Source organism: Dromiciops gliroides, chromosome 3 (assembly GCF_019393635.1).
Source record: "Dromiciops gliroides isolate mDroGli1 chromosome 3, mDroGli1.pri, whole genome shotgun sequence".
In the NCBI taxonomy this organism is placed as follows: Eukaryota; Metazoa; Chordata; class Mammalia; order Microbiotheria; family Microbiotheriidae; genus Dromiciops; species Dromiciops gliroides.
The window spans coordinates 557,901,652-557,927,725 of record NC_057863.1 but is presented as its reverse complement, the minus strand read 5'-3'; the positions used below and the strand labels follow the sequence as shown (position 1 = coordinate 557,927,725).

The 26,074-nt window shown below is 39.0% G+C and overlaps 1 protein-coding gene across 12 annotated transcripts in view; it reads left to right on the top strand.

Annotated features, from left to right (window-relative positions):
* The window catches only part of DLG2 (discs large MAGUK scaffold protein 2), a 2,692,860-nt gene that overhangs the window by 2,634,046 nt on the left and 32,740 nt on the right, over positions 1-26,074 (top strand). For 10 of the 12 annotated variants that reach the window (XM_043992737.1, XM_043992735.1, XM_043992741.1 and 7 more), the window contains one exon: positions 22,849-22,894. In XM_043992737.1, coding sequence (XP_043848672.1) covers positions 22,849-22,894 — 46 coding nt within the window. Of the gene's footprint in view, positions 1-21,824; positions 21,925-22,848; positions 22,895-26,074 lie in introns of all 12 variants that reach the window. The other 2 variants (XM_043992745.1, XM_043992746.1) reach the window with 1 other exon arrangement.

The following is a 26,074-nucleotide window of genomic DNA, read 5'->3' as shown; positions in this document are numbered from 1 at the left end:
CACTTGACACTTACTAGCTGTGTGACCCTGGGCAAGTCACTTAACCCTCATTGCCCCACCCTGCCCATAAAATCATATATATATGTATGTATGTATGTATGTATATATATATAATTTAGCTGCACAGGTACAAAAACAGACTTCTGAGGTACTCTATTGCAGAACTGCCAAGAAAACATTGAACTACCGACTACTTTTTAAGTCTTACCCTTCAACCAGCTCCAAATTCATCTACTTATATTATTGTTTAGTCCATTTCTTCACACATTTTAAACAAGAATAGTATGAGATGCTTTATCAAATGCTTTGCTAAAATCTAGGCAAACTTTATAGCCTTTTCCTCATCTTCCATTTTAGTAATCCTGTCAAGAAAGAGAAATAAGGTTAGTTTGGCATGTCCAATCATTGGGAAAAAAAAAAACATGATGGCTCTTGGTAATCCTGCTTCCTTCTCTAGACATTCACAAATCATCTCTAATGATCCATTCTAAAATTTTCCAATTCTGTTTTCTTCCCTTTTTGGAAAATTGGGACATTGTGTGCCCTTCCCCAGGCCTGAGGTATCTTTCCCATTCTTTGTGATCTTTCAAATATCACTAATAGTGACTCAGTAATCACATCTCCTGGGCCTTTCAGTACAAGAAGATGTAGTACATCTGGGCTAGGTGACTTGAATAGTAATTTAATGTTCAAGGACAACTAGGTTGTCTCTTACTATATCCTGACTTAGCTTGGATATCATCTCCCCAATAAACTTTTTGGTTCTATTTCCACTGTGAGTCATTCCTCTTAGAAAAGAGAAGAAAAATAAAAATTATTCTGCTTTTTCTGTGTCTGTTATCTTTGTCCTCTCTACCCAAAGCCATGGTTGTTTCCTTTTTTTAAAATCCTTCTCTTTTCCTCAGTTTTTGTTAGGAAACAAATAAAACCCTTTTTGTTGTCCTTAGGTTTCTTTTCTTCTTGTTGTTGAGTTGTCATTTCAGTTATGTCAGACTTTTCATGACCCTGTTTGGAGTTTTCTTGGCAAGGAGGCTGGAGTGGTTTGCTATTCCCTCCTCCAGTTCATTTTACAGATGAGGAAACTGAGGCAAACAAGTGTGAGTGGCTTGCCCAGGCTTACACAGCTACTAAGTGTCTGAGGCCAGATTTGAACTCAGAAATATGAGTTTTCCTGACTCCTGGCATGCTGCTCTATCCACTGAACCACCCAGCTGCTCTGGTTTCCTTTCTAGCCTCAGTTCATTCTGAGTTTTAGCAGACCAAATGGACCTTGGTTTGACAGGACCCTGCCAGATTCTTAGATTCATCCTGCCCTGCTTAAACCCTCTGTGTGTGTGTGTGTGTGTGTGTGTGTGTATCACTTTTTCCCCTATCTATTCACTTCCCCACTGCATTCACTCTACTCAGTCTTAACATAGGCTCAACTAACACTACACACACACACATACACACCATACCCCAGCTTAGCCTGACTTTATTACTCCATCCTTCTTGCCACTGTTTGACTTCTGTAAATGTCCCAGCAGATGTGTGGCCACAATCTGTTAAGATTTGATTTAGCAGTTTCTTGTAGCTCAGGCACCGTGGGAGAAACCCCCAGGGAATGTCCCACACCTTGCACAAGGCACCGCCTACTCCTTCCTCTGCCTACTCCTTCCTCCACCTCCTCTGCAGCATCCCATTCTCCCTATGGTACTGATAGGCAGAGGGTGAGGTAACAGAAAGAATCACAACAATAATAACATCAGAAGCTCCAAAGCTGAGAATGTCTATTTGTGCAATGAACTCAGGAAGTATAAGATTATATCGTTTATTAAGGTTTGCAGAGAACTTAGAGGCAGATTACCTGAATTCCAACTCTGCCATTTACAAATAGATAACTAGGACCTTGGACAAGTCATTTCACTCACTTGAATAAAATAATAGAGTTGCACTACACGACCTCTATGTTCTTTTACAAAAGCTTATGAGATGCTTACCATTATCATCTCTATTTTATAGACTAGGGAATGAAGGCTCAAAGTGAGTTGTTCATGGTGTGGTAAAATTATTAGAATTTGGCTGACTCATTTGGGAGGGGCCACACCTGGCCCGCCATATATATAAATTTGGCCCTTACAATGGTAACAGCTTATGAACATCTAAGGCAGGATTTGAACCCAGGGCTTCCTGACTCTGAGGACAATGCTTTATGTACTATGCCATATTATCCTTTTTAAGTAAATGAATTTTTTCTTAGAACATTCTAACATGCTAGTATTCATTAGTCTGGAAAAGGTTTAGTAATTTCTTCTTGGGACTTTAGATTAAAATCGTAGAATTTAGAATTAGAAGGATCTTTAAAGATCATTTAAGATAAATTCTTCATTCTACAGGTAAGGAAAATAGGGCCTAGGGAAGTTAAAGAATTTCCACAAGGTCGCACAGCTAGCAAATAGTGGAGTCAGGATTTGAACTCAGTTTTTTGACTACAAATCACGTTCTCTATTAAACTAACTTAAGGCAGCATTATCTGGTCTATATGACCCCTGAGAGTAGACTGACACTTGCTAGATGCAGATTCTATTCAAGTTGATTGAACTGTGTCATCTGAGGCAAGCTGTTTCCCTCTCCGTGCCTCAGTTTCTCCAGCTGTAAAACAGAAAGAGTCCTTGCCCTTTTCCCCAGGTCTGACCAAATCATTTTCCTGTTAAACAATCGCTAGTAGTATCCTCTTTCCTCTAGAATCAAACGCAAACTCTTCTGTTTGGCATTTCAAGCCTTTCACAGTCTGGACCCAAATGACTTTTCCAGGTTTGTCATGTATTAGTCCCCTTCATACACTCTGTTCTCCTGCCTAATTGACCCATATCTGTACTTTTGCACAGCCTAACACCAGACCTGGGATACACCCCTTCCTCCTTACCACTCCTTCTTAGACTTCCTGATTTCCTTCAAAACACAGCTCCAATGTCACCTCCCATTAGTCTTTTTCCTGAGCCTGATACCCCTACCTCCAACTGCCAGCACTTCCCTCTACCTCACATAGTATTTATTTAGTGCATACATTGTATAGATGGGCAGACATGCCTATAAGTGAGGTGGATAGAGAGATGCCCTTGGTGTGAAAAAGACAAGTTTACATTCTGCCTTTGACATAAACCAGCTCTAGGTGACCCTAGGTAAGTCATCCAACTTCCCTATTACCAGGAACTCTCTAAGACTATCAGTTGCAGAGAAAGAGCAGCTTGGTAGAGAGTGTTAGCCAATGAAATCCCATGTTGAAAAACCTGTCATTTAGTTTATATATTTTTTTTATTGTTTATTATTTTAAAATTCAGTTTAGAATTTTTTCAATAACCAGAAAGCTACTGCTTGGAAGTAGCATGCCCCCACTCTCCAAGCAGGGCAATTTGCTTCCTTAATGAAGTCACTGAGTACTCATCCTTCTACTGTCTGAGTTCAGGCCCTCTGTTACCTGTTGCCAAGACTCTTGTCCAATCTCCTGACAACAGTCCCTTAATGTCTTCCACATGGGTGACACCATCTTAAATGGTCTAGGTACCAAACCCTCTTAGACAAATAAGAAAGGTAGTATAAAATGAGAATCAGTGTTAAATTCCTTGAAAAATGTCTAGATGACTGGTACTTAGCCTTCTTATTGCCATTAGGTGGAGGATGCAGGTTGGGGGATAGGGGTAAAGAGGCGGTGTTAACTTGCTCCTAGTGACAGCTTGTAATGCAAACTGCTTCTGCCCATTTAAAGGCTTCTGGAAAATATGGACCTACACCAATGTAGAATACAAACTCTACCGGTGGCCATGACAGATTGAAATTAGAAACACTCATTAGTGTAAATTAGAATCTGTACAACATTGAAAGGCTGAAATGAAGATGCTTGCTGAAACCCCATTTGCATTTCATGTTTTGACAACTCTGTGAAGACTTACAAATATTTCACCCTCACTTGTTGAAAACCTGAGTCTTTAGATTTCCAATGCAAATGAATGTTTCTGCTTAATGGATCCAAAAGAAAGCAGTCTCTCTCTGAGACCTGGGAATTTTTGAGCTATAATAAGCTTTTACTGAAGAATTAATAATGCTTGAGTTGGTTTTGGGTCAGTAGTTTTAACAGACAAGACGGATCTCATTACTTTCTACACTAAAAAGGTCCCTTGTCTGAACCTAAGTGACAACTGAAATTCAGTTTATAATTTTTTTCAGCAACCAGAAAGCTACTGCTTGGAGGCAGCATGCCCCCCACCCCTCCCCAGGCCAGGCAATTTCCTTCCTTAATGAAGTCATTGGGTACTCAGTGTTTCCACCATCTGAGTTCAGGCCCTCTGTAACCTGTTGCCAAGACTCTTGTCTAGTTTCCTGATTGGGCTCCCTGACTCTCGTATCTCCATTATCTAATCTGTCCTTCATACTATGGCTGCCATATCCTCTCTAACACACAGTTCTACTCATGTCACTGCCCCATGCAAAACATTAAGGGGCTCCCAGTTGCTTAATAAGTCAAATAATGGCTCCCATGTGTGTCATGCTTTGAGACTGGTCAAGCACTTGCCTCACAAAAGCTCTATGAAGTCTTCAACAGGACCAGTCTTATTCTCCCCATTTTTAACAGATGAGGAACTATTGAGAAGATGAGCAGAGGTGCAGTGACCCATGATAGCAAATGGCAAAGTCACACTTTAGAATCAGGTCGTTTTGTTCCTTCCAAATCACTACCTGGTATTCAAGGCCCTGTGCAATCTGGTGCCAACCTACCTTTTCAACTTCACTGAATATGATTCCCCTCCACACAATACATGTTAGAGCTGAATTTCTTAGGATTCTCCATTATCAACTTGCCATTGGAATGGTGTTCCCCTGTGGAAATTCTATCATTCCTTCAAGGTACAGTCATGTGCCACTGCTTCCACCAAGCTTTCTAGTATCCCTCCAAATGACCTCACCCTGCATTGCTCATATGGCTCCAATTGGACTTTTCCCATAGGTAGAACAGTGAACAAAGCTTGGCACCTGGAGCCAGGAAGACCTGAGTTCAAAGTTGGCCTCAGACACTTACTAGTTATGTTACTCTAGGCAAATCACTTAAGCTCCTATTGCCTCAGTTTCCTCATTTGTACAAGAGATTATAATAGCATCCCAGGGTTATTGTGAATATAGAATGAGATAAACTTAGCACAGTGCCTGGCACATAGCGAAAGCTGTATAAAAGTTAGGTTTTATTATTAGCTATTTTAGTACAAATACTAGAAGTCAGGTACTAGTAGATAATTAAATGCTTGTGATTTGTCTAGTTGTGCGTGTATTCATTTTTTTTTTGGTGGGGCAATGAGGAATAAGTGACTTGCCCAGGGTCACAGAACTAGTAAGTGTCAAGTGACTGTGGCCGGATTTGAACTCAGGTCCTCCTGAATCCAGGGCCAGTGCTCTATCCACTGTGCCACCCATCTGCCCCCATGTATGCATCTTAATACCTCGGAAGGCAGGGTTGATGAATGATGCATTTTTGTATCTCCCCCCAACCCCCGCACTTCTCATTCTATACATGATAGGTACTTAGTGAAAGTTATATTGAATATGTCTCTTGAATAAAATAGATAGCCATTCTCTGCTCCTTGCATCTTTTTTTCTAATAACTTCAGGGAATTCCACAGCTCAGTGAAGACTTCTCTTTATCTTAGCCAGTTTATAACCAAAATCAAATCCAGCTACTTTTAAAAATCACAAGTGCTTTTAAAATTTCTTCTGCCCACTTTTTATTGTTTTTTCTATCTCCATCCTTGTTGTCAAGCTCTCAACTGACTGTTTTTTACCTCACCTTATGACCAAGCCCACACTTTTCATTTTCTTATTCCCATCTGATGTGGGCTAGGAAAACATATGACCAACTTGCTAGGATTGTTTGTTAAATAATTGTCAGTAGGCTCAGAATGAGACCCTAAAGATCCTTCCCATAAGAAGAGTGCTTGAGTGCATGTACATCGTGACAGCTGTTTGGCTGCTCAGAGCCCTCTTTGGTCACTTTCTGGTTCTTATCTGTTTTCCATTTAGCTGAATCTTCCAGGTGAATGACTGGATAAGTGAATGATATGTGTGATATTTTCCTTTATCCTTTCTTAGACTATTTTCCCTGCCGGCTTATTGCCAAATATGCTTTTACCTACTCAACTGCAATTGAAAGACCTTCTTTGAGGTCTCAGAGAGGGGGAACAAAATGCCATGTACCTGTCCATCATCTCCATTTCTGGCCCATCTGTCTCCTCTTCTGAGGGCCACGAATGGGCAGTTATAAGGAGTTCTCAGAAGGTAGCAGGAACAGAAGGAGAAGGTGGTAAATTTGAACTAGCATATCCAAACACGTGGGATGCTTCAATACCAAGAAACTGAGATGGGAATGAAAAATAGCAATGCCTTCTTCCACTCTTCAAAAACGACAGTGAATTGTGAGGTGACAAGTTTATCCAGGCAGCCTTGGTGTGTGTGTTTACAGAAACAAGAACACACTTGCTGTGGGTGTGGAAGTGGATGCAGAATAGAAAAAGATGCCCCTAGCAATCTGTGAGTGAAGGGGGCAGGTGGTCGCACTTCAGGGTCATTTTCACATTTCTTGGCTTATCTTTCTTTGTTACCCTAACTCTCAAAAGGATCCAAATTACTGCTGAGTGAGGACTACCAATAGTTTTTAACTCATTTGAGGTTTCCCAAGCTGTACAGTGCTTTCTTTCACCCCCTTCACACTCCAGAAAAGAACCATTATTCAACTTCTAAACTATACTACATACCCATGTGCTGAAACCTATTATGTTTCTGTGATGGATGAACTTGTATGGGAGGGTGGGGGGATGGGAGGAAAGCCCATTACTTAGGCTGTGTAAAATGTGAGGAAAGTGAGAGGCAGAAGCAGTGGGGTCCAGGGGGAAAAACACGAGCCTGGGAGTCAGGAGATCAAGGTTTTAAACCTGGTTCTGCTACTTAGCTCCAAAGGTAATACACAAAATAAAATCACTTGGATCCAAGGCAGTCAGTTTGGACAGTCAGTCAACAAACATTTTTCCAACTCTTGTTACAAGCCAGGTACTGTGCAAAGTGCTGGGTATACAAAGACAAAAACACGGTCCCTACCTTCGAGGAGCTTGCATTCTAATGGGGGAGGGAGAGAAAAATGTCAATTAGTAGATATAGAAATGATATAGAAGGTATGCTCAAAGGAAAACATCAGCAGTGGAGGGTTGATGAAGGGAAGGGGAGAGATGGGCAGTTGGCCAGGAAAGGCCTTCTACAGAAAGTGCAATTTGAGCTGAATTCTGAAAGAAGCTAGGGAGGCCAAGATGAGGAAGAAGAGCATTCCAAGCATAGGGGAGAGGAAGTGAAGAGGCACTGCATCAGGAGAGATGCAGTCGCATGTCTGAGGGACAGCAAGGAGGCCAACATAGCTGGATTATAAAATGCATGGAAACTCACATTATGAAAGAAGATTGGTGATATAGGAAGGGGCCAGCTGTAAAAGGGTTAGATGGATAGATACCCAGATAGATAGAGGGAGGGAAGGGGGAGAGACAGACAGAGGCAGAGAGAGAGATAGCTAGGTGGATGGATGGATGGATGGATGGATAGATAGATGAATGGACAGATAATCTCTTTACACATGTACACACATCTATTTCCGCATATTTTTGTGCCTAATATACTAATTGCAGTGAATGCTTCAAGAATCTATGAGTTCAACAATGTAGGGATTCCTTCTACCAACACCACTTACGATTCTTCACGGTGGAACCAAGTAGATTTATTACTAATGACCAGGTCTCTGCAGAAAATACTGTTTTGCTATTAGCAGCTAGGTGGCACAGTGGATAGAGTCCTGGGCCTAGAGTCAGGAAGACCTGAGTTCAAATGTGACCTTAGGCACTTACTAGCTGTATGACCCTAGGTAAGTCAATTAATCCCTATTTGCCTTAATCCACTGGAGAAGGAAATGGCAAACAACTCCAGTATCTTTGCCAAGAAAATCCCATGAACAGCATTGGTATGCTGTGGTCCGTGGCATCATGAAGTCAAACGTGACTGAATAACTGAACAATGCAAATGTTTACATATTACTTTTTTTTTTTAGTGAGGCAATTGGGGTTAAGTGACTTGCCCAGGGTTACACAGCTAATAAGTGCCAAGTGTCTGAGGCTGGATTTGAACTCAGGTCCTCCTGACTCCAAGGCCAGTGCTCTATCCACTGCGCTACCTAGATGCCCCCGGTACCCATTTTATAAAGGAAGAAAATGAGATTTAGAAGGGTAAGAAGGCTTACCTGAAAGCCTGTGGATCACTAATTATTAACAAGAACACAAATACTTATGTTATGCTTCCTATGTTCCAGGCACTGTGCTAAGTGCTTTCAAATATTGTCTACCCTGGGAGGTAAGTGCTATTATTATCCCCATTTTACAGATAAGGAAACAGAGGTAAATATGACTTGCCCAGAGTGACACAGCTACTGAGTCTAAGGGCAGATTTGAACTCAGGTCTTCCTGACTTCAGACCCTTGGAGCTCTATCCACTGTACCACCTAGCAGCAAACTAGCTAGGCAACTGGAACTAGAAACCAAGTATTCTAACTTTAAGTCCAGCTATCTTTCTATTACATACCTACCACCTGAGTCGCCAACAGGTAGGCTGGGCAAGCCCAGAAGACAGGCAAAAATGACATGCGTTACTTTTGGTTTACTGTAAATCAATTTGGAGAACCAAGTGAGATTCTCACACTTAGCTAGGTAGGGCTAAGATAAAATTGTGAACCAGCCCCTAGCCGCAATTTGTTGTCACTCTCTGAGTGAATCTGTGAGGAATGAATAGAAGACCAGGGAGAGAGGATTCACCTGATTGATTCCTACGAGGGTGTAGAATCTCTTCTGAGAAGGACAAAAAACTCTTGGTATTGTAGCAGGAGAGGAAATGGCATTAGCAGCAGGGAGGAGGTGAAATTGAAAGGTTCAGTTTCCCCTGACTATCAGTAGAGAGAGAACAAAGAGGTGGTTGGCTATGAAAAAGCATTGGCTTGGGGAAACAGACACCAGAAAGGAAGCCCATGACTTGGGCCTTTAAAAATGAGATAGCTAAGTCTTTAGAAAAGGCCTTTTAGAAAAATGACGTAAAAATTCATATAAGACAATGTGCCCATAAATGTCTATGCTCATCCAGTCATCTATGCGTGGAATGCACACACACACACACACACACACACACACACACACACACATCCAAAGCCTTCTTTCTAGGTCCAGCATAGTTGGCACCTCCACCATGAAGTCTCCCTTGAATTTTTCCAAGCCAAAAGAAACATTTACCTTCTTTGATCTTACAACCACCTCCCCTCCACACTGATTATATTCTAAACTGTATTGTAGTAATCAAACTAAAAATTCATGTGTCCATGGCATTTTAAGCCTCACAAAAGCAGATTCTTCAGGACAATTATGAGACAAGTAGTGAATGTATTCTTAGCCTCTTTTTTACAGGTGAGGAAACTGAGACTGGTAAGGAAGTGACTTACCCACAGACACACAGGTAGTGCCAGAACTGGTATTCAAACCTGGATCTCCCCAGGTAACACAAAGTGACCGGATGAAGGGAAGTAATAAGAATAAAGTAACTTTCAATTATTCGTGTTATTGGAGGCGTTTTGCATAATAGAATGCAATTCAGGGCTTAAAATGAGGGAGACAGATGCAGAACTTTCCTTTGGCAGAGAAGGAATAAACATTCACATAGCACCTACTATGTGCCAGCCACTGTGCAAAGCACTGCTTACAAATATCTCATTTGAACCTCACAACAACCCTACAAGGTAGATACTATTATTACCCCCATTTTACATTTGAGAAAACTAAGGCAAATAGAGGTCAAGTGACTTGCCCAGCATCACACAGCTAGTAGTTAGATGACAACTTTGAACTTGGGTCTTCCTGACTTTTGGCTCAGGGCTCTATCCACTGTGCTACCAGCTGCCTTTGATACCAGCATTGTAACCATGGACAATTCATCTAACCTCTTGGAGACCCTAAATTATGGAGAGGTTACCATCTTCTTGTTGACTAATGATGATTAGAAGGGCCCAATGATACCTATAGTAATGGACAGAAATGAACAATGAAGAGATTCAGTTTCAAAGGCCAGGAAGCCCTTCAGAGCAGGTAAAGAATAAATAAATGACCCAAGAAGTCAAAGGATTTGCTGATGGCCAGTACTAGGATTTGAACCCAGGCCTCTTTACTCTAAGTCCTCTACTCATTCTACTCCACTGAGTTTCACTCTGGGTTAATAAGCTATGACAGGGATTGAACCATATTATTTCTTTTGTTTTGGGTGCTGTTGTTTTTTTTTCTATTTTGAGGTTTTGCATCACTGCTCTGATTCTTTCTCTTGTAACAGGATTAATGCAGAAATAGGATTAATGTTATTATGTGTATATATATGTGTGTGTATATATATATCTATATGTATATGTATAGATATATATAGATATAACCTATATCAGATTACCTGCTGTCTAGGGGAGGGGGGAGGGAGGGGAGGGAGGGAGGGAGAAAAATCTGAAAGTGTAAAGCATGTATAAACAAAAGTTGAGAACTATCTTTACATGTAACGGAAAAAATAAAATATCTCAAAAAAAAAAAATAAGCTATGACAGGGGCAGCTAGGTGGTGCAGTGGATAGAGCACTGGCACTGGATTCAGGAGGACCCGAGTTCAAATCCGGCCTCAGACCCTTGACACTTACTAGCTGTGTGACCGTGGGCAAGTCACTTAATCGCAATTGCCTCACCAAAAAAAATCAGCTATGACAGCTTTATTGGAATAATGATCACTGTCCTCAGACATGATTTTGAAGAGAACAGTGTGCAGAGGAGTGTGATAGTGAACCGTCAGCCTAAAGGATCATTGGCTAGAGTTTTTAAAATCAGAGAATCAAGTATTCAGAGGGCTGAAAGAGACCTTAGAGGTCATCTTCAGGGATATCTCTAATCATGCCATCTCCACTCAACTCCATTACAGCCATCATCTCCACTTCCTCCCACCTGAGAATGGGATATGTCCTGAAGTCACTTTGGGCCTTAATAAGCTAACCTTGTCTTACTCAGATCTTGGCCTCCATTGAACTTCCAGGACATCTCCCATAGGCCCTCCCTCCCTGCCCAGCTCCCCCCTTTTCAGGACATGTAGTGAGAAGACAGGTTTGAATACTAGACCTAACACTTATAGCTAGGTTGACTTTCAAGAAGGAAAAACCAAGATGGAAAAGATATGGCTTCTGCTTAAGCAAATACCCAAGTTTTATTCCCACGTTTTGTAGCATATCTAAATTTACTATATAGTGTGATTTTCTCATTATAATGTTCTCTTGCTACATACAAATCATGGTACTTTAGAGCTGGAGATTAGCTAGGCCAACTCATCATTTGACCGCAAGAAAACCGAAGCCCCCCAAAATGCTATGACTTGCCCCATATTCCCTCCTGATTTGACTCCTAACTCCTGAATCTCATGACTTACTTTTGTAAGTGGCTTTTATTTCTGGTAATGAAGACATGGTGCCAAAGTTTATTACTCATTTGGTTCCATGTCATTCCCTCATATCACACCTTTACCTTCACATTCTACAATTCATTAAAACTTCTTCAATCCTTCCCAAATCTGTGATTTCATTTTAATAGGTGCTTTCCCCACTGAGGCACATCTCAGCATTTTCACCCCTCAATAGATGGTCTAAGTTTCTGTGGCCAAAATAAAAAATTATTAAGTGGTAGCCAAACTTTTGATGCTGGACCTCTCTGAAATGAGCTCAACTGATCCTTAAAAAATGGGCATTTAGTTGATAATGCAGGACTATGCTTGAAGCCTTTGTAGCATGGTCAGATTATACATGGAGTTATAAAATATTGGGCCTGAAAAGAACATCGCAGATACTTTAGCCTGACACCTTCATTTTACAGATAAGGAAACTGTGGTATAGAGAGGTCAGATGAAACTCAGCCTTGGTAGAACCAGGATTTGAGTACTTGTTTATCTATAGGAAAGGGAATAGGTATTTATTAAATCCTTGCAATGTGACAGCTAAGTGGCCCAGTGGATAGAGCACTGGGCCCAGAGTCAGGAAGACTCCTCTTCCTGAATTCACATCTAGCTTCAGATACTCACCAGCTGTGTGACCCTGGACAAGTCACTTAACCCAATTTGCCTCAGTTTTCTCATCTGTAAAACAGGCTGGAAAAGGAAATGGCAAACCATTCTAGTATTTTTGCCAATAAAACCTCAAATAGGGTCACAAGGAGTCAGACACAACTGAAATAATTCATAGGGATAATAATATCTATATCACATCCTTCTCAAGGATGTTGTGAACAAAATACTTTGTAAAATTTAACTGATTAGAAATGTGAGTTAAGTAATACAAGAAAAAAAATCCCACTGTAGTATTTTTTTTTTAGTGAGGCAATTGGGGTTAAGTGACTTGCCCAGGGTCACACAGCTAGTAAGTGTTAAGTGTCTGAGGCTGGATTTGAACTCAGGTACTCCTGACTCCAAGGCCAGTGCTCTATCCACTGCGCCATCTAGCTGCCCTGTAGTATATTTTTAAAGACATCTCTAGAAGCCTGAGGTTCTCATATCTTAGTACAGCAAACTTGGGATTCTTCAGTCCCCCTCCACAAGAATCACACTTCACTGCACTGTGGCCCTGTCTCCCAGTTCCCAAAGAGGAACCAGTAAAGTGGCAGAGCCCTGAGTGCCAAGGATTTAAGGGATTCTTTTCCTCTAAATATCAACTTCAGTGATGAATAACATGCCAAAATCAGAAACAGAAAGCTGGAAAAGCACATTGGAGAAACATTATATATTTTCAGATGAGGGTTAGCTTAAAAATGTCAGCAGACTTGCCTTTTCCACAGATGTGTTAATAATTCATCTCCAAAGGCATTTCTCCTGCATGCCTCAGACTTCATTCTGATTTTTCTAGGCTCCAGTTATCTGCAGTCAGAATAATAAGTGAGTATACTAGTGAAACTCCCAGTGTGTGTGTGTGTGTGTGTGTGTGTGTGTGTGTGTGTGTGTGTGTGTGTTTTCCCTTTGAAAGTTCCATTTTTAGCATCTGTACTCTGTAGTAGACCATCAGAAGTCCCTCTTGGTTTGGGGAGGGCTCACTCTTTCTTAAAGTAACAATTCAAAGATAGCATGATAAAGTAGAAAGATGACTGACTTTGGAGCCAGAGGATTCAGATTTGAACCCTAGTTCTAATTCTAGTTAAATATAACCTCTTCAATGTGCATAATGGTAGAGGGAAAAGAGTATTAGATCAGAAGTTCTGAGATCTGGGTTCTACTCAAGTCTAAGGACAGCTAAGTGGCTCAGGTAATGAAGTGTTGGACCCAGAGTTAGGAAGACCTAAGTTCAAATCCAGTTTCAGGTACTTTACTAGCTGTGTGATCCTGGGCAAGTCACTTAACCTCTGTCTGCCTCCGTTTCCTCATCTGAAAAACAAGGATAATAACAGCACCTACCATTGGTTGAGGATCAAAAGAGACAAAGTTTATAAAATGCTTTGCAAATCTCACATTATCCAACCATTTACCCTGTGGGAGAAGTAAAATAATTATTATTTCTATTTTAGGGAGGGAAACTAAGCTAAGAGGGGGTTAAGTATCTTTCTTAAGCTCATGGGACTTAGAGCTGGAAGGAACCCAGCTCATCTGGTTCAATCCCTTCTTATTTTATAGATAAAGAAACTGAGACTCCGAGAGAAAAGTGTAATTTATCTAAGATCACATAGCTAGTAAAGGCAGAGCCTAGGACTGTTATCAATAATAACCGGCACTTATATCTCATTTTAAGTACTTTACAATTATTATCTCATTTGATCCTCCTGACAACCCTCGGAGGCAAGTGCTATGCTATTATCCCTATATTAGAGCTATAGAAACTGAGGCAGGCAGAGGCTAAGTGACTTACCCCCAGGATCACACAGCTAGTAAGTGAAATTTGATTTGAACTCAGCTCTTCCTGATCCCAAGTCCAGTGCTCTACCCACTGTACCTCCTAGCTGCCTATAGTGTTGTAGACATAAATAGTCCTTTTAACAAAATTATAAAAATGTGCCTTCATTTTGAGGGAGATCTTTTGGGGTAGACAGAGCAGGGATGGATGACAAGTGAGAGAGTAACTAGTTCTCCTTTGTATAAGTCGAGAAGATCTATCTAAGATAAACTAAGGTGTAAATAAATGTAACTCACATAAAAAACACAGCTCAGCATTGCTGAGGATAAGCCCAGGCCAGGTGCTCTGTGAGGAAGCACACATTCGGCAACATCTGCCTCTCTAGTGAAGGGATCCAGGGGGCCATTTAGAATTTAGAAATATTCCTAGCCATAGACAAATGCTCAAGCCAAATGATCATATGCAGAGAGCACAGGGTTCCTCTAAGAGGCCTCTGGGGTTCCGTCTAACCTTGAAAGTCTCAGATTCTGTGAATCATTCAGTATCTGCAACTGCTCAGCTTTTCCCCAGAGTCTGTCCCACATCACTGGGGCAAGGACTTCATGGACTTCTTCATCTGAAATGAGCCATCCCCATCCCTGGATGGCCAATTACATGACATGCTTTTTATAAATTATGACTTGATCCAAAAATTTGGTTGGGAAAGAATGAGAGGGGAGACTCTTGAGGGATGTCATTTCCTGACACTTTAGGGAATTGCTTATCTCTCTTGACTTCCCAAAGCAGAGGCCAGCTTCGAGGTGATGGCCAGTGGGGCATGTTATTGCCTTATGCACTTACAGCTTCAGAGTTCCTTTTTTAGACTAACAACTATTCATCCCCAGTCCACATTTTAATAAATGATGAACCTGATTCCTCTCCCTCCTCTACTAGGTCAGGAGGAATGCTCTGACAGCTCTTCTTTCATTCTGCCTGCTCATTTTACCTATTCCCTCTCCTCCAAATTATCACCTTTTGAATTCTTCCCACTGGTGGCCCCTTATGCTCATTCTATATTCAGTAAAATTGTTAAAAAGGTATATACATAGATTTCTTTAAACAGATTCTGATGCTTTACCTTTAGAAATATTACTTTTCCCTTCTTTTCTCCCCTAAAACCTTTTCCAAAATTCAATTAAACAAATATTTATCATTTACTGAATCCTTGAGCCTTCTCTCTTACCCCCAATTTATCTTGGATATAGCTTGTTTGAGCATAATTATCTGCATGTTGTCTCTTCCATTGGTCTGTGAAATCCTTGAGAAAAGAGACTGTTTTTACCTTTTTTTTTTCATCTTCAGCACTTAGCAGAGGGCCTGGCATTTGATAAACACTAGGTGACTTGACTTGTTCACTACTGAATTGAATTAGTGGCTTTGAACATCCTTCCTATAAAGTTCTGTCCCCCTCAATCTCCTCTTCAGACCTGCCTTAGACTCAAATCCAATGTGAAATAGGACACGATCCCCAACTTTAAGGAACCTGCAGTAGGCTTAGAAAGACAAAACCTGGACACAGCCACTATTAAATACAAAAATGAGATCTATTCATGAAGGGCCTATAAAATGAGATGATAGCAAATGAGGAAGGAATCATTTCCTACTGTGGCAATCAGAGAAGGCTTTGTGGTGGAGGTAGCATTTGATACCTGGACCTCAAAGGACAGATAGGATTTCACAGATGGACAGGTGAGTAGTTGAAGGGAAGAAGGAGGTTGGTGGGGGGGGGCAGGGGAGAAGCTAAGATAAAGAAGTAGTGGTTTGGAGGGTTGGATGAGTTGGAAGAAGTGAGAATTAAAAGTAATCTCTCCCCAAAGTAAAGAAGCTAGCAACAAGCATCTGTTCAGTATGATTTCTTAACATAAACTCAGTTAAGTACATTCATATGATACAGGGGAATGAACAAGGGCTTTAGCATCAAAGACCTGAATACAAATACTACCTCTTATGCTTTCTAATGATATGGCCTTTGGAAAGTTATTTGACCACTCTGTTTTTCTGTTTCCTCACCTATATTTCTAGATTATGAGATCATAGATTTAGACATGAAATCTATTTTATAGATGAGCCATGAAGAGGTTAAATGTCTTCATACCTACCATGTTGATAGTGATTTTAAGTTTTGCAAGGCACTTTCTTCATTATCTCATTTGATCTTCACAACAGTTGTCATCCCCACTCTTCAGATGGGGCAACTGAGGTGAAGAGCAGTCAGATCAAGTGACTTGTTCCCAGTTACACAGCTAGCAAATCTCCAAGGCCACATTGAAACTCTTAACTCGAAGTCCAGTAGTCTATCCACCACATCACCCAGCTGACTCTGTTAAATAAGATGTTTGTCACAGATGGTCTCTCAGATTCATCTTAGCTCTGCACTGATCTATGATCCTGTTTTAGGTGTCATAGTGGAAATAAAAACAGTTTAAAACTTGGGGTGAGGAGGAGGCAAAGGAAGCATTGAGGCAGATGAGAAGGAAAAAAGGAAACATACCCCCATATTCTGGATTTCCCAAAGAAGAAAGAAGTCATTTCAAGCCAAGATCCAGCCATCCATCTCTGGAAATTCTGGGTGGTTATTTTCTAGAGAAGATCCTTATTTTATCTCTGCTCCCCTTTGCCAGGAGGTTGTTGCTTTGTGTCAGCTTCATGTCACTCTACACAGGAACTTGGGGGATTCTGAAGGCCAAGGAAGGCAGCTGCCTCCTGTAGTTGAAGGGCTTTAGTGTCTGTCACAACATAAAATGTATTAAATCTATAACTACAGAACAAGATCAACAAAATACCCACATCCTTGACTGGAGAGGGTGCTTGTATGCTCTCTCTTATTCTAAGACAAAAATGTTTATGGGTTGTTTTTTCCTTGGGGGTGGGGAGGAGAGGAGATTCCTTTGCAATTACTCTTCCTAATCTACTGTATTAAAGCCTGGTTTTAGTTTTCCTACTCTATTATAAATGCTACAAAATTAGTATGTTCTACTTAGAAATATCAGTTATCTCATGGTATAACAAAAAGAACATTGCTCTGGAACCAAAGGCTTGATATTCAAATCCTTCTTTGGTTACTACATATATGACCTTGAGCAAGTCTCTCATCCTTTCTGGGCTTCAATTTCCCCATCTGTAAAATGAGGAAATTGGACTGAATGGCCTCTCCCTTTGAGTTTGAGATCCCTATTATCCTTTGAATTATAGATTGATAACCAGACAGAAAATGGTTAATTCAGTAGCATATTGCAGCTGTTGGCTTAAACAAATAAGTGCTCAGTGGTCTGTGAAAATGTAAGCACTGAAGTAAAAACCTACAGTTTTCTTAGATGACAGAATGCAGTGTTAACTGAAGAGAGTAGGACACTTGATAATTTGAATGTGCTCTGAATCCTCATATGTATCCATGAAGGATTGACCATGAAAAATCTGAAATGGAAATCTTGGACTTCCTTAATTTGCTCATGTGCAGTGGTTATAAAGTACTGAGATCCACAGACATGTAAATGCCTACTTTTATTAAGCATCTATCACAGTAGGTTCTTAAGCAGGCTCTATTCCAGGCCCTGTGCTAGATGCTGCAAGAGAAAATGGGGTACAAGTATGATAACACCAGCCTTCAAGGAATTTATAGCCCAGGGTGACATAAGACAAGGGTCACAAGTACCATAACACATAATAGACTGTGTTATATGAAGTACGTAGGAGAAAGACAAATAAAGTTAGAAGGAAGTTCTAAGAAGAGAGAGATCATTTCTAGATAGGAGCAGAGATCGAAGAAAATTTCATGGCATAAGCGCCATTGAAATGAGCTCTATAAGGCTGATTTGCAAAAGGTGTCAAGCAGAATGAAGGCCATTCACAGCATAGGAGTCACCACGTACAAGGGCTGGGAGGTAGGAAAGTATGAAATGACTTGTGAAAGGACAAGTTGCTGTTTGACAGTATTAAAGGTCATGCCCATTCTATAAATGTTCCCATAGGAGTGTCTTCATTCCTTGAACATTTAAATATTATTTAAGATAAAACTCTAGGATTACCAAAAATTATCTATCATTTAATCAACTATAAGACTATAATTATATTTTAGTAGATTAGGATTTTATAGAATTGTTGCATAGAAGTATTAAATATGAGTGAAAATACAGTTTTATACCAGGCCTGTGGTTGTTAAAGATGTGTGCCTGTTATAAATAGTAGAACTGCTAATGTATTACTTTCATCTAAAATGGTATAATAGATTTTGCTTTTCTAAATTAGAAAAAATACAGCAGGGATAAAACTTATATAATGTCATAATACATTAATATTTTAGCATATAGGAAGATTGTTTCAGTACAGCCCTGTGATGTATGCCACAGTGTTTAGAAAATTTACTTTGGAATCAGAAAACTTACCTCTAGTACCCACTCAGTTTAAACTCCCAGTGCTGCCCCTCCCCCGAAATTCTCTAAAACTATAAAATACAAGCAAATTGCCAACTGTCCATCAGTGGAGTGAATTTATAGTACCACGAGTTCCTACACTGGTGATATCAATGGTCAGATTATAAAAGAATATCATAAATTATAGCAATGAAAGCCCCTTCTGGTTGAAATATCTAAATATGAATGTTAAAATTTGAGGTAATGCTTATTTTTAAAGGTGTTTTGATATTACTTGAATTATGTAAATATGAACTAAAATGATTATTTGATATTAAAGCACAGAAAAACTTAATTGTTTCAATTTCATTATTTTCTCTTTAATTCCAATATGAAACGGCATTTGGTAATAAAACTGATGTTGTAGATGATTTTATTTTTGAGGTATTACTTTGTATTTTTTTATTTTATAAGTGTGGTGGCCAGTATTATTATTATTGTTATTATTATTATTATTATTATTATGTCAAAATCAGATGACTTCATGATACACAACATTTTCATACTTGAGAAATGTGAACACATTACATCTTGATTTAAAAGACAAAAACTGATCACGGAAAACACATTGGCATTTTCATTTGGCCCCCATTAGACCATGAAACAAACTGGTTTGCATGCGGACCCAGTTTGGGGCCCACCACCATGTCCTTTATGTTCTCTGTGTCTCCATGTTGTTCTCAGGCTTTATTTCCTGTTGGCATTGTTTCAAACTGCATGAAACTTGTTTTGTTTTTGCATGACAGTCATCCATAATGTTCAAGTTGAATGTTTGATGATCACAAATCATTAATTCTGACATGGTATTTTTTGTTGTTGTTGTTGTTTTCAGTTACTAAAGTTTAAATATGCTTGAACTGTAAAAGTGTCATGAAACTGGAGTGATGCAAGAGTATTATTAATTTTTGCTCCAAGGATTTTTCCCCTTAAAGTGTGAAAATCTCCATGGGTTCCCAGCATTGTCTCTGGATGAGTATTTGTCTCCAAATTGTGAAGTCTATACTAAGCAAAATTGTTTTTAGGACAAGGATGGACTCTGAGATGATGCCCTCTGTTGTCCCAAATGAGAACCTGCCATTTATTCTGTCATTAATTGTTTCTTAAAGAACTATAAAAATATAGCCCTCTAAATGGCCCCAATTTTTAGAAAGCAATCTATCTTGAAATATGTTATTCCTAATGACCATCCATCTACTCTAACCTTATAATCATATTTATACCTAAACTTCCCTGACTTGAGTCTATTTTTCTAATATAAAAAGAGTATTGCATTTTCTACCAAAATTAATATTAAATATGCTAAATTAATATTAAATATACAAAAGCAAAACACCACCAAGAATGCATGCCTTTTAGATGATTTGAACAAGTCCTTAATCTTACAGAGCGTACTAAATTATACAGGAGCTGTGACTAAAGTATTGTGACTAATTCTCAAATTAAGACCAAGTCCAAAACCTATATATCTCCATGTTTGTTGTCTTTTTCAAACTTGTCCCTTGAAAGACTACACACTTATTTCAATGAGACTGCCAATTGCTGAAACCAGGGACCTTGGATATCATTTAGTCCAAACTCTTCATTTTACAAAGGAAAGGCACTAAGTGACTTGGCCAAGGTCACACAGGTTTTTAAGTAACAAAGCCAACATTTAAATTGAAGTCATTTGACTCCAAATACACTTCTATTTTCACTACACCAGATCTATTCCTTTCATTTTACAGATGACAAGGTTAAGTAAATTAAACCAGGTTACCCAGCTAATAAATAGGGACAAAAATCCAAGTCCTCTGATTCCCAAACCATTACTTTTTCTGTGACATCTGACATGGGACTTAGGATAAATCAGAAGAAGTTTCTCCTGTAAGAAGCAAAACCAAAGATGACCAGATAACAAGACAGACATATTGAGGAATCAAGGGATTATTAAAGTTTAGATTGGTCAACTAGATATCAGGAGAGAAACACCTAAGAAGTAAGGGGAGATAAAACTCTATAGCAGGAAAGTAAATTAGGCCTGGTTACTACCTGACTGGAGCTAGGAGACAAAGATAACCCCAAAGATCAGGACCATCATTTTTTAAAAAATCCCCCTCAACTCTCAGGAATATGACTAGCATCCAGGCTTTCCCCACCTCACCCCAAAAAAGGAACTTTCCATTTTTAAGTGGACACTGTATATATTCTCTATAAAAGCTTTTGCATTCCTTCTGTTCAGAGAGGAAGATGTTTCTAAGCCATCTCCTCCACAGAAGTGAAGTCTTTGACTTACTCCTGAGTCACTTTTTCTAGCACCAAATAAAAGACCACTTTAATTCTAATTGGACTGTGTGTGAGAGTGTAATTCTTTATTGAGGAATACCTAGGAACTCCCACCTTTTCTCTCTGTGACACATCCATGAATGGTGCCTTAAGTCATCTGAAACCTCACATGGTGGACAAAGTAATCCAGTTGGGAGAGATCCTTTTTGGTTAAGAAAAAAACAAATGAGACAGGACCTTAAAGTAATATTTTACAAGGCTTACAGCTTTGCCCTGAAGAAAAATCCCAAGGTTCTAAGAGGAATTTTGAAGATAGAAGGTAAATGAGCAATAGGAGAATTCTGACTCTGATAATTGAACCTATGAGACCATTCTGAGTAATGGAAGCATCAGTAAAATAGTGTATAACTTTTCAAGGTGACTACTTTGAAAGAAGAAAACACTCATTTGACTAGAGAAATTCTGGCATGTTTACTTAAAAATCATCCTAGTTAATATGTATTTACACACTTACATAGTAATTTACACCTATGAAGACTACACTTATAATGGTTAGAATTCTCTCCAACTCTTCACATTGTGAATTCATAATTTAGTAATTAATGTTGGTGCCTTAAGAACAACTGCTTTTCCCTTTGGTCATATATATGTCCCTTCCCCTCTCTAGACAAGAATTTCTTCATCTATAAAATGAGGGTAAAATAAATCATCTCTAAGTTCCCATCCATCTCTAAAAATCTAAAATTCACATGCATTGGAAGTTTGAAATATTTTAAAATTTAATTGTTATTGAAAAGGCTTAATTTCTCATCCTGAAGCTGGCTTTAAGAAAAAAAAATAATTCTAATTCTTCAGAGAAAATTTTTTCTAATTCTTATTTGCAAGAAGTATTTCACCAGGAGAAACCTTGTCCTTGATGTCATCAATGATTTGGTGTTTTAAAAGGGGTTGCCCTTTGAATTTCCCAGGACTTTCTATTAAAGAATGGCTCTTTGGTGTGATACCCCACCATTAATTTTGAGAAGCCCAATTCGCATCACTGCAGTTGTCCCTACTTTTACACACTAGTTGTTTTGTCAGCATGAGCGTGACAACAATTAGACGTCCCTGTTTTTGCCCCATGCCTTTTCTCCTTCACAGTCATTCAATGACAAGCGTAAAAAGAGCTTCATCTTTTCACGAAAATTCCCATTCTACAAGAGCAAGGAGCAGAGTGAGCAGGAAACCAGTGATCCAGAACGTAAGTAGACTTTTGGACACAATGTCACACACAGCACACGCACAGCCAACTTTAACAGGAAGCACGACACCCACGGCACAACCTCCCCTACATGTCTAGGCAAACAAACAGGACAGGTGAGGCAGGCAGGTGAGGTATTACTACTGTGACCAGTGATTGACTGCTTTCTGGATCTAGCTCATGCTCCATTTCTTTGGAATTTCATTTATTCCTCAAAAAAAAATAATAATAATGGGAAGAGACTCATTGAAATTGTGGCCTGGACTCTTCTCCAAAGAATTCAACCTTTAGCCACATCATACCTTTGTTTGGGCTTGCATCTTACCCATTTGAATTCCCAAAAGAATGGGATAACTTGATCCAAATTGGGACAGAAACCCTGGTGTGCATTTCTGTATTCCTATTTTGGAAGGCTAGCCAAAAGTTTATTCATTATCTCTGTTGGTTACCAACATCTAATATTGTCCAACTCCTTTTTTGTTGTTGTTGTTTCATTTTGTTTTAAATCAGGAATTAAATTTAAGTCTGTTCAGCAGTTTGCACTCAATCTTAACCAGTAAATTTGTGGATTTGTTTTGAAAAACTAAGTGAAATTTAATTGTTTGTGCACTTGGCATATTTTGTGTAGTGTTGACTGGGCTCCATTTGCTTTTGCTGAAATTTTCTTTGTTTATATCATTTTACTTTTGGAGCTCTGATTTTTCTTGGGAAAAAAAAAGCGGAGTGAGTCTCCAACTGCAGAATTTGAGGTGAAAAGTTGTTTCCAAAAAAAAAATGAGAGAGAGAGAGAGAGAGAGAGGATCCAGATTGCTTAGTCAACATGGTCTGTCATGGTAGTATCCATTTCAATTCCACTGACTTCTTCCTTCCTCTTCTACGGCTGTTCTTCCTCTCTCATTGCTCTCTCTGGGGACTTCCATGCAGGACATCCCCGGATTAGGTGACGACGGTTATGGAACAAAGACTCTGAGTAAGTTCCCAGGAATGGTCACTGTAACTTTCCTTTTCCTTCTTTTCTTTATTTTTCTTTTCTTTATTTTTTTTTAAATTTCCTTCCCTCCTTTACTTTTCAGTTTGACTTTTGTTTCTTTTCTGAGGCCCTTCTACTCCTAGCATGCACACAAGTTTCATTTGTAACCCAGCTGTGAATGCTCCCTACCCTACCACCCCAACCCCGCCAAAAATAGTTTTCAGTTGTTTTGTTCTGCATGTCAACATTAAACAACATAGTGTGCTAGGCACTCTAACTTCTCTCGTGGGGAACACCTTCCATTTCTGATCATGTGGTGCTCCCAACATGGTCCCTGATGCACACATTTGCATCACTTTCTCTGCTGCCTCAGCCTTGCAAAGAGGAAGAATCCACACTGACTGGAAGGACAACCAAAGGGTTCTAGAACATTAGAGTAGAAAGGCCAGTTTGTGTTCCTGCTTCAATATTTTCACAAGGGATTATTTAATTGAATTCCCCATTCCCACAGTTGGTTAGTGCTGTGCTTGCTATTTGCAGGAGTCACTGTTTCATAGGTAAGGGGGACATGCATTTCCAGAAAGTAAATACTGAGCCATGTGATCTGTCATGAATGTGCCTTTGTGATCTAACCTTAACTGATTTCTTTTTCTGACTTACAGTGATCCGGCTTGAAGAGTTTGTATAATACAGTTTGGGAAACTTATTCATTTGTCTATTTGTAATTTATTAACTGCATTGAATAATAATCAGATGGTCAGGTTCTCCATTTTGTGGTCTAGAGTGACAAATCTAACCAATTAGAATTCATCTAGTCTATAGAATTAATGTCATAAGAATGCGTTAGGTAGTTCCTCATTCCTCTAAATTAATAACCTCACTTACCCAACATAGTACACTGCCTGTTTTTTTTTCTTCCTTCAATGCTGATTCTATCACATAGGCACCAAATAACACAGTACAGAAGTTTTGTGATTTCTTTGCGACTGCATCACATAATCGGTGTGCTTTCTTTAATAACAGTACAAAATTCTCAGAAGCTGTTCATTTCTTATATTCAAAACAAATAGACATTGGACTGGGCTCTATTTTCCAGAATCACTGAAGCCAACTCTGTGATGAAACTCGTTATTCATTTTCCAAAATTGCTCATCATGAAACAGCTTCTCAGAAATAAGAGAAAAGAATCGGATCCTGAGCAGCTGCTTATCTCTTTAAAGATGAAAACTTTATCTTCTGGGGTTCTTGACCAATGGGGTACTTTAACATTGGCTTGTGGAGTGGAAAAAGGACATGAAACTTGGACACACATTAACAAAATCTTGGCATGTATTACCCATAAAGATATAAAAATGCCATCAAAATTTCTTAAAAACTGAAAAATTTAATCACTGGCCTAACAATTCCAACAAACAAAAAATGAGAAAGATATTTGGATGTACAGTTCCAGACACACAAAAATAATTCAATCTAGCTGAGAGGATTTTATTTATATATGCATTATAGACAAAAATGAGATCCAGATGGATATCTAAATTCAACTGGCTGAAATTCTCTAACCCCACCCCTTGCCACATTTAGTTTTTATGTATAGACCCAGTGATAAGAGAGCAAACATAGAATTTCACTCATGATATATCTTATTTTCTTTTATTGAGGTATATAGGTTATTGTCATAGATGATCCTATTTTATTAATCAGTTGTTGATTATTACATAGCAAATCACTGGAAAGACTTTCAGAAAAAAAAAAGAATTATACATAACATATTTAAGTAATAGTGGGAGAAATAAGAAAAATTTGGCTTCAGTCCACATGAAGAGAAATTGCTAAGAGACTTCATAGCCTTCTTTAAGAACTAAGCCATAATCTTAAATTTGGTAAAGAATTTTCTGACAGAGCAAATTGTAAAATTTCATTCATTCTTTGGAGCTCCTTAAAGCATGAAAGTAATATCCAACTATCCAGAATTAGCATGCCTAGTGACAAGGATGTGCCATAGGTGCTATGCCATCTGGCAAGAGTGTGATTCATTGGCCAATAAACTTTGGTGAAAGCATTGTAACTGAAGCTTCACATACTCTTACTTCCTTTTCTTGGATCAGATCCAAAAATAATAATGAAAGTGCCCTGAACATATTTTTTTCAGAAGATGTGAGCTTTGGGGCAGAGAATTTTAATCCAAAAAATTAAGTGCTATTAGAACATTCCACATCTATCTGAACTGAGTCCTTAAACCTAGGTTAAATATATCACATCCAATATCAACCAACCATAATGTAAGGTTATATAAAAATGGGTTAAAATATAATTATTGATAATGAACAAATAGTTTATTAATATCCAAATTAATAACTAGGTTTGTCACTTACTTTTTCTATAAGGGCTTTTGTTGGCCTATTCAATTCCAAAAGGCTACATAAGAAAACTTACTTAAGATATTCTCTCTCTCTCTCTCTCTCTCCCCCCCTGCCTATCCAAAGCTTTGGGGGCAGGATTCAGTAGTGAAAATTATACTCGCAGTGCTAGGTGGCGCAGTGGATAAAGCACCGGCACTGGATTCAGGAGGACCTGAGTTCAAATATGGCCTCATACACTTTATACTTACTAGCTGTGCAACCTTGGGCAAGTCACTTAACCCTCATTGCCCTGCCCCCCCCCAAAAAAAAAAAGAAAGAAAAGAAAAAGAAAATGATACTCTGAATCCAATTTCTGCCTTAGTAAACAATGCACTTACTTAGTCTTTGATTTTTAACAAAATCAAAAACCTCTGCCTTTAAATGATGATCCAGATGATTGACTAAGATTTTCAATCTTCGGGGGCAGCTAGGTGGTGCAGTGGATAAAGCACTGGCCTTGAATTCAGGAGTACCTGAGTTCAAATCCGACCTCAGACATCTACTAGCTGTGTGACCCTGGGCAAGTCACTTAACCCTCATTGCCGTGCCAAGAAAAAAAAAAAAGATTTTCAATCTTCAAACAGATGTTTGCTAGCTTCTATACAGAGAAGAATAATCAACTATGTCTTATTTGCATGCTGTCATGAATTTGAATTTTTTTTGGCTAATTTTCCTACCTGAATTAAATACCTATATTGTTATCTATATAATAATTAAGCCCAAATTCTGACTGATAACATTAGAAAGACAGTGTTGGGGCAGCTAGATGGCACAGTGGATA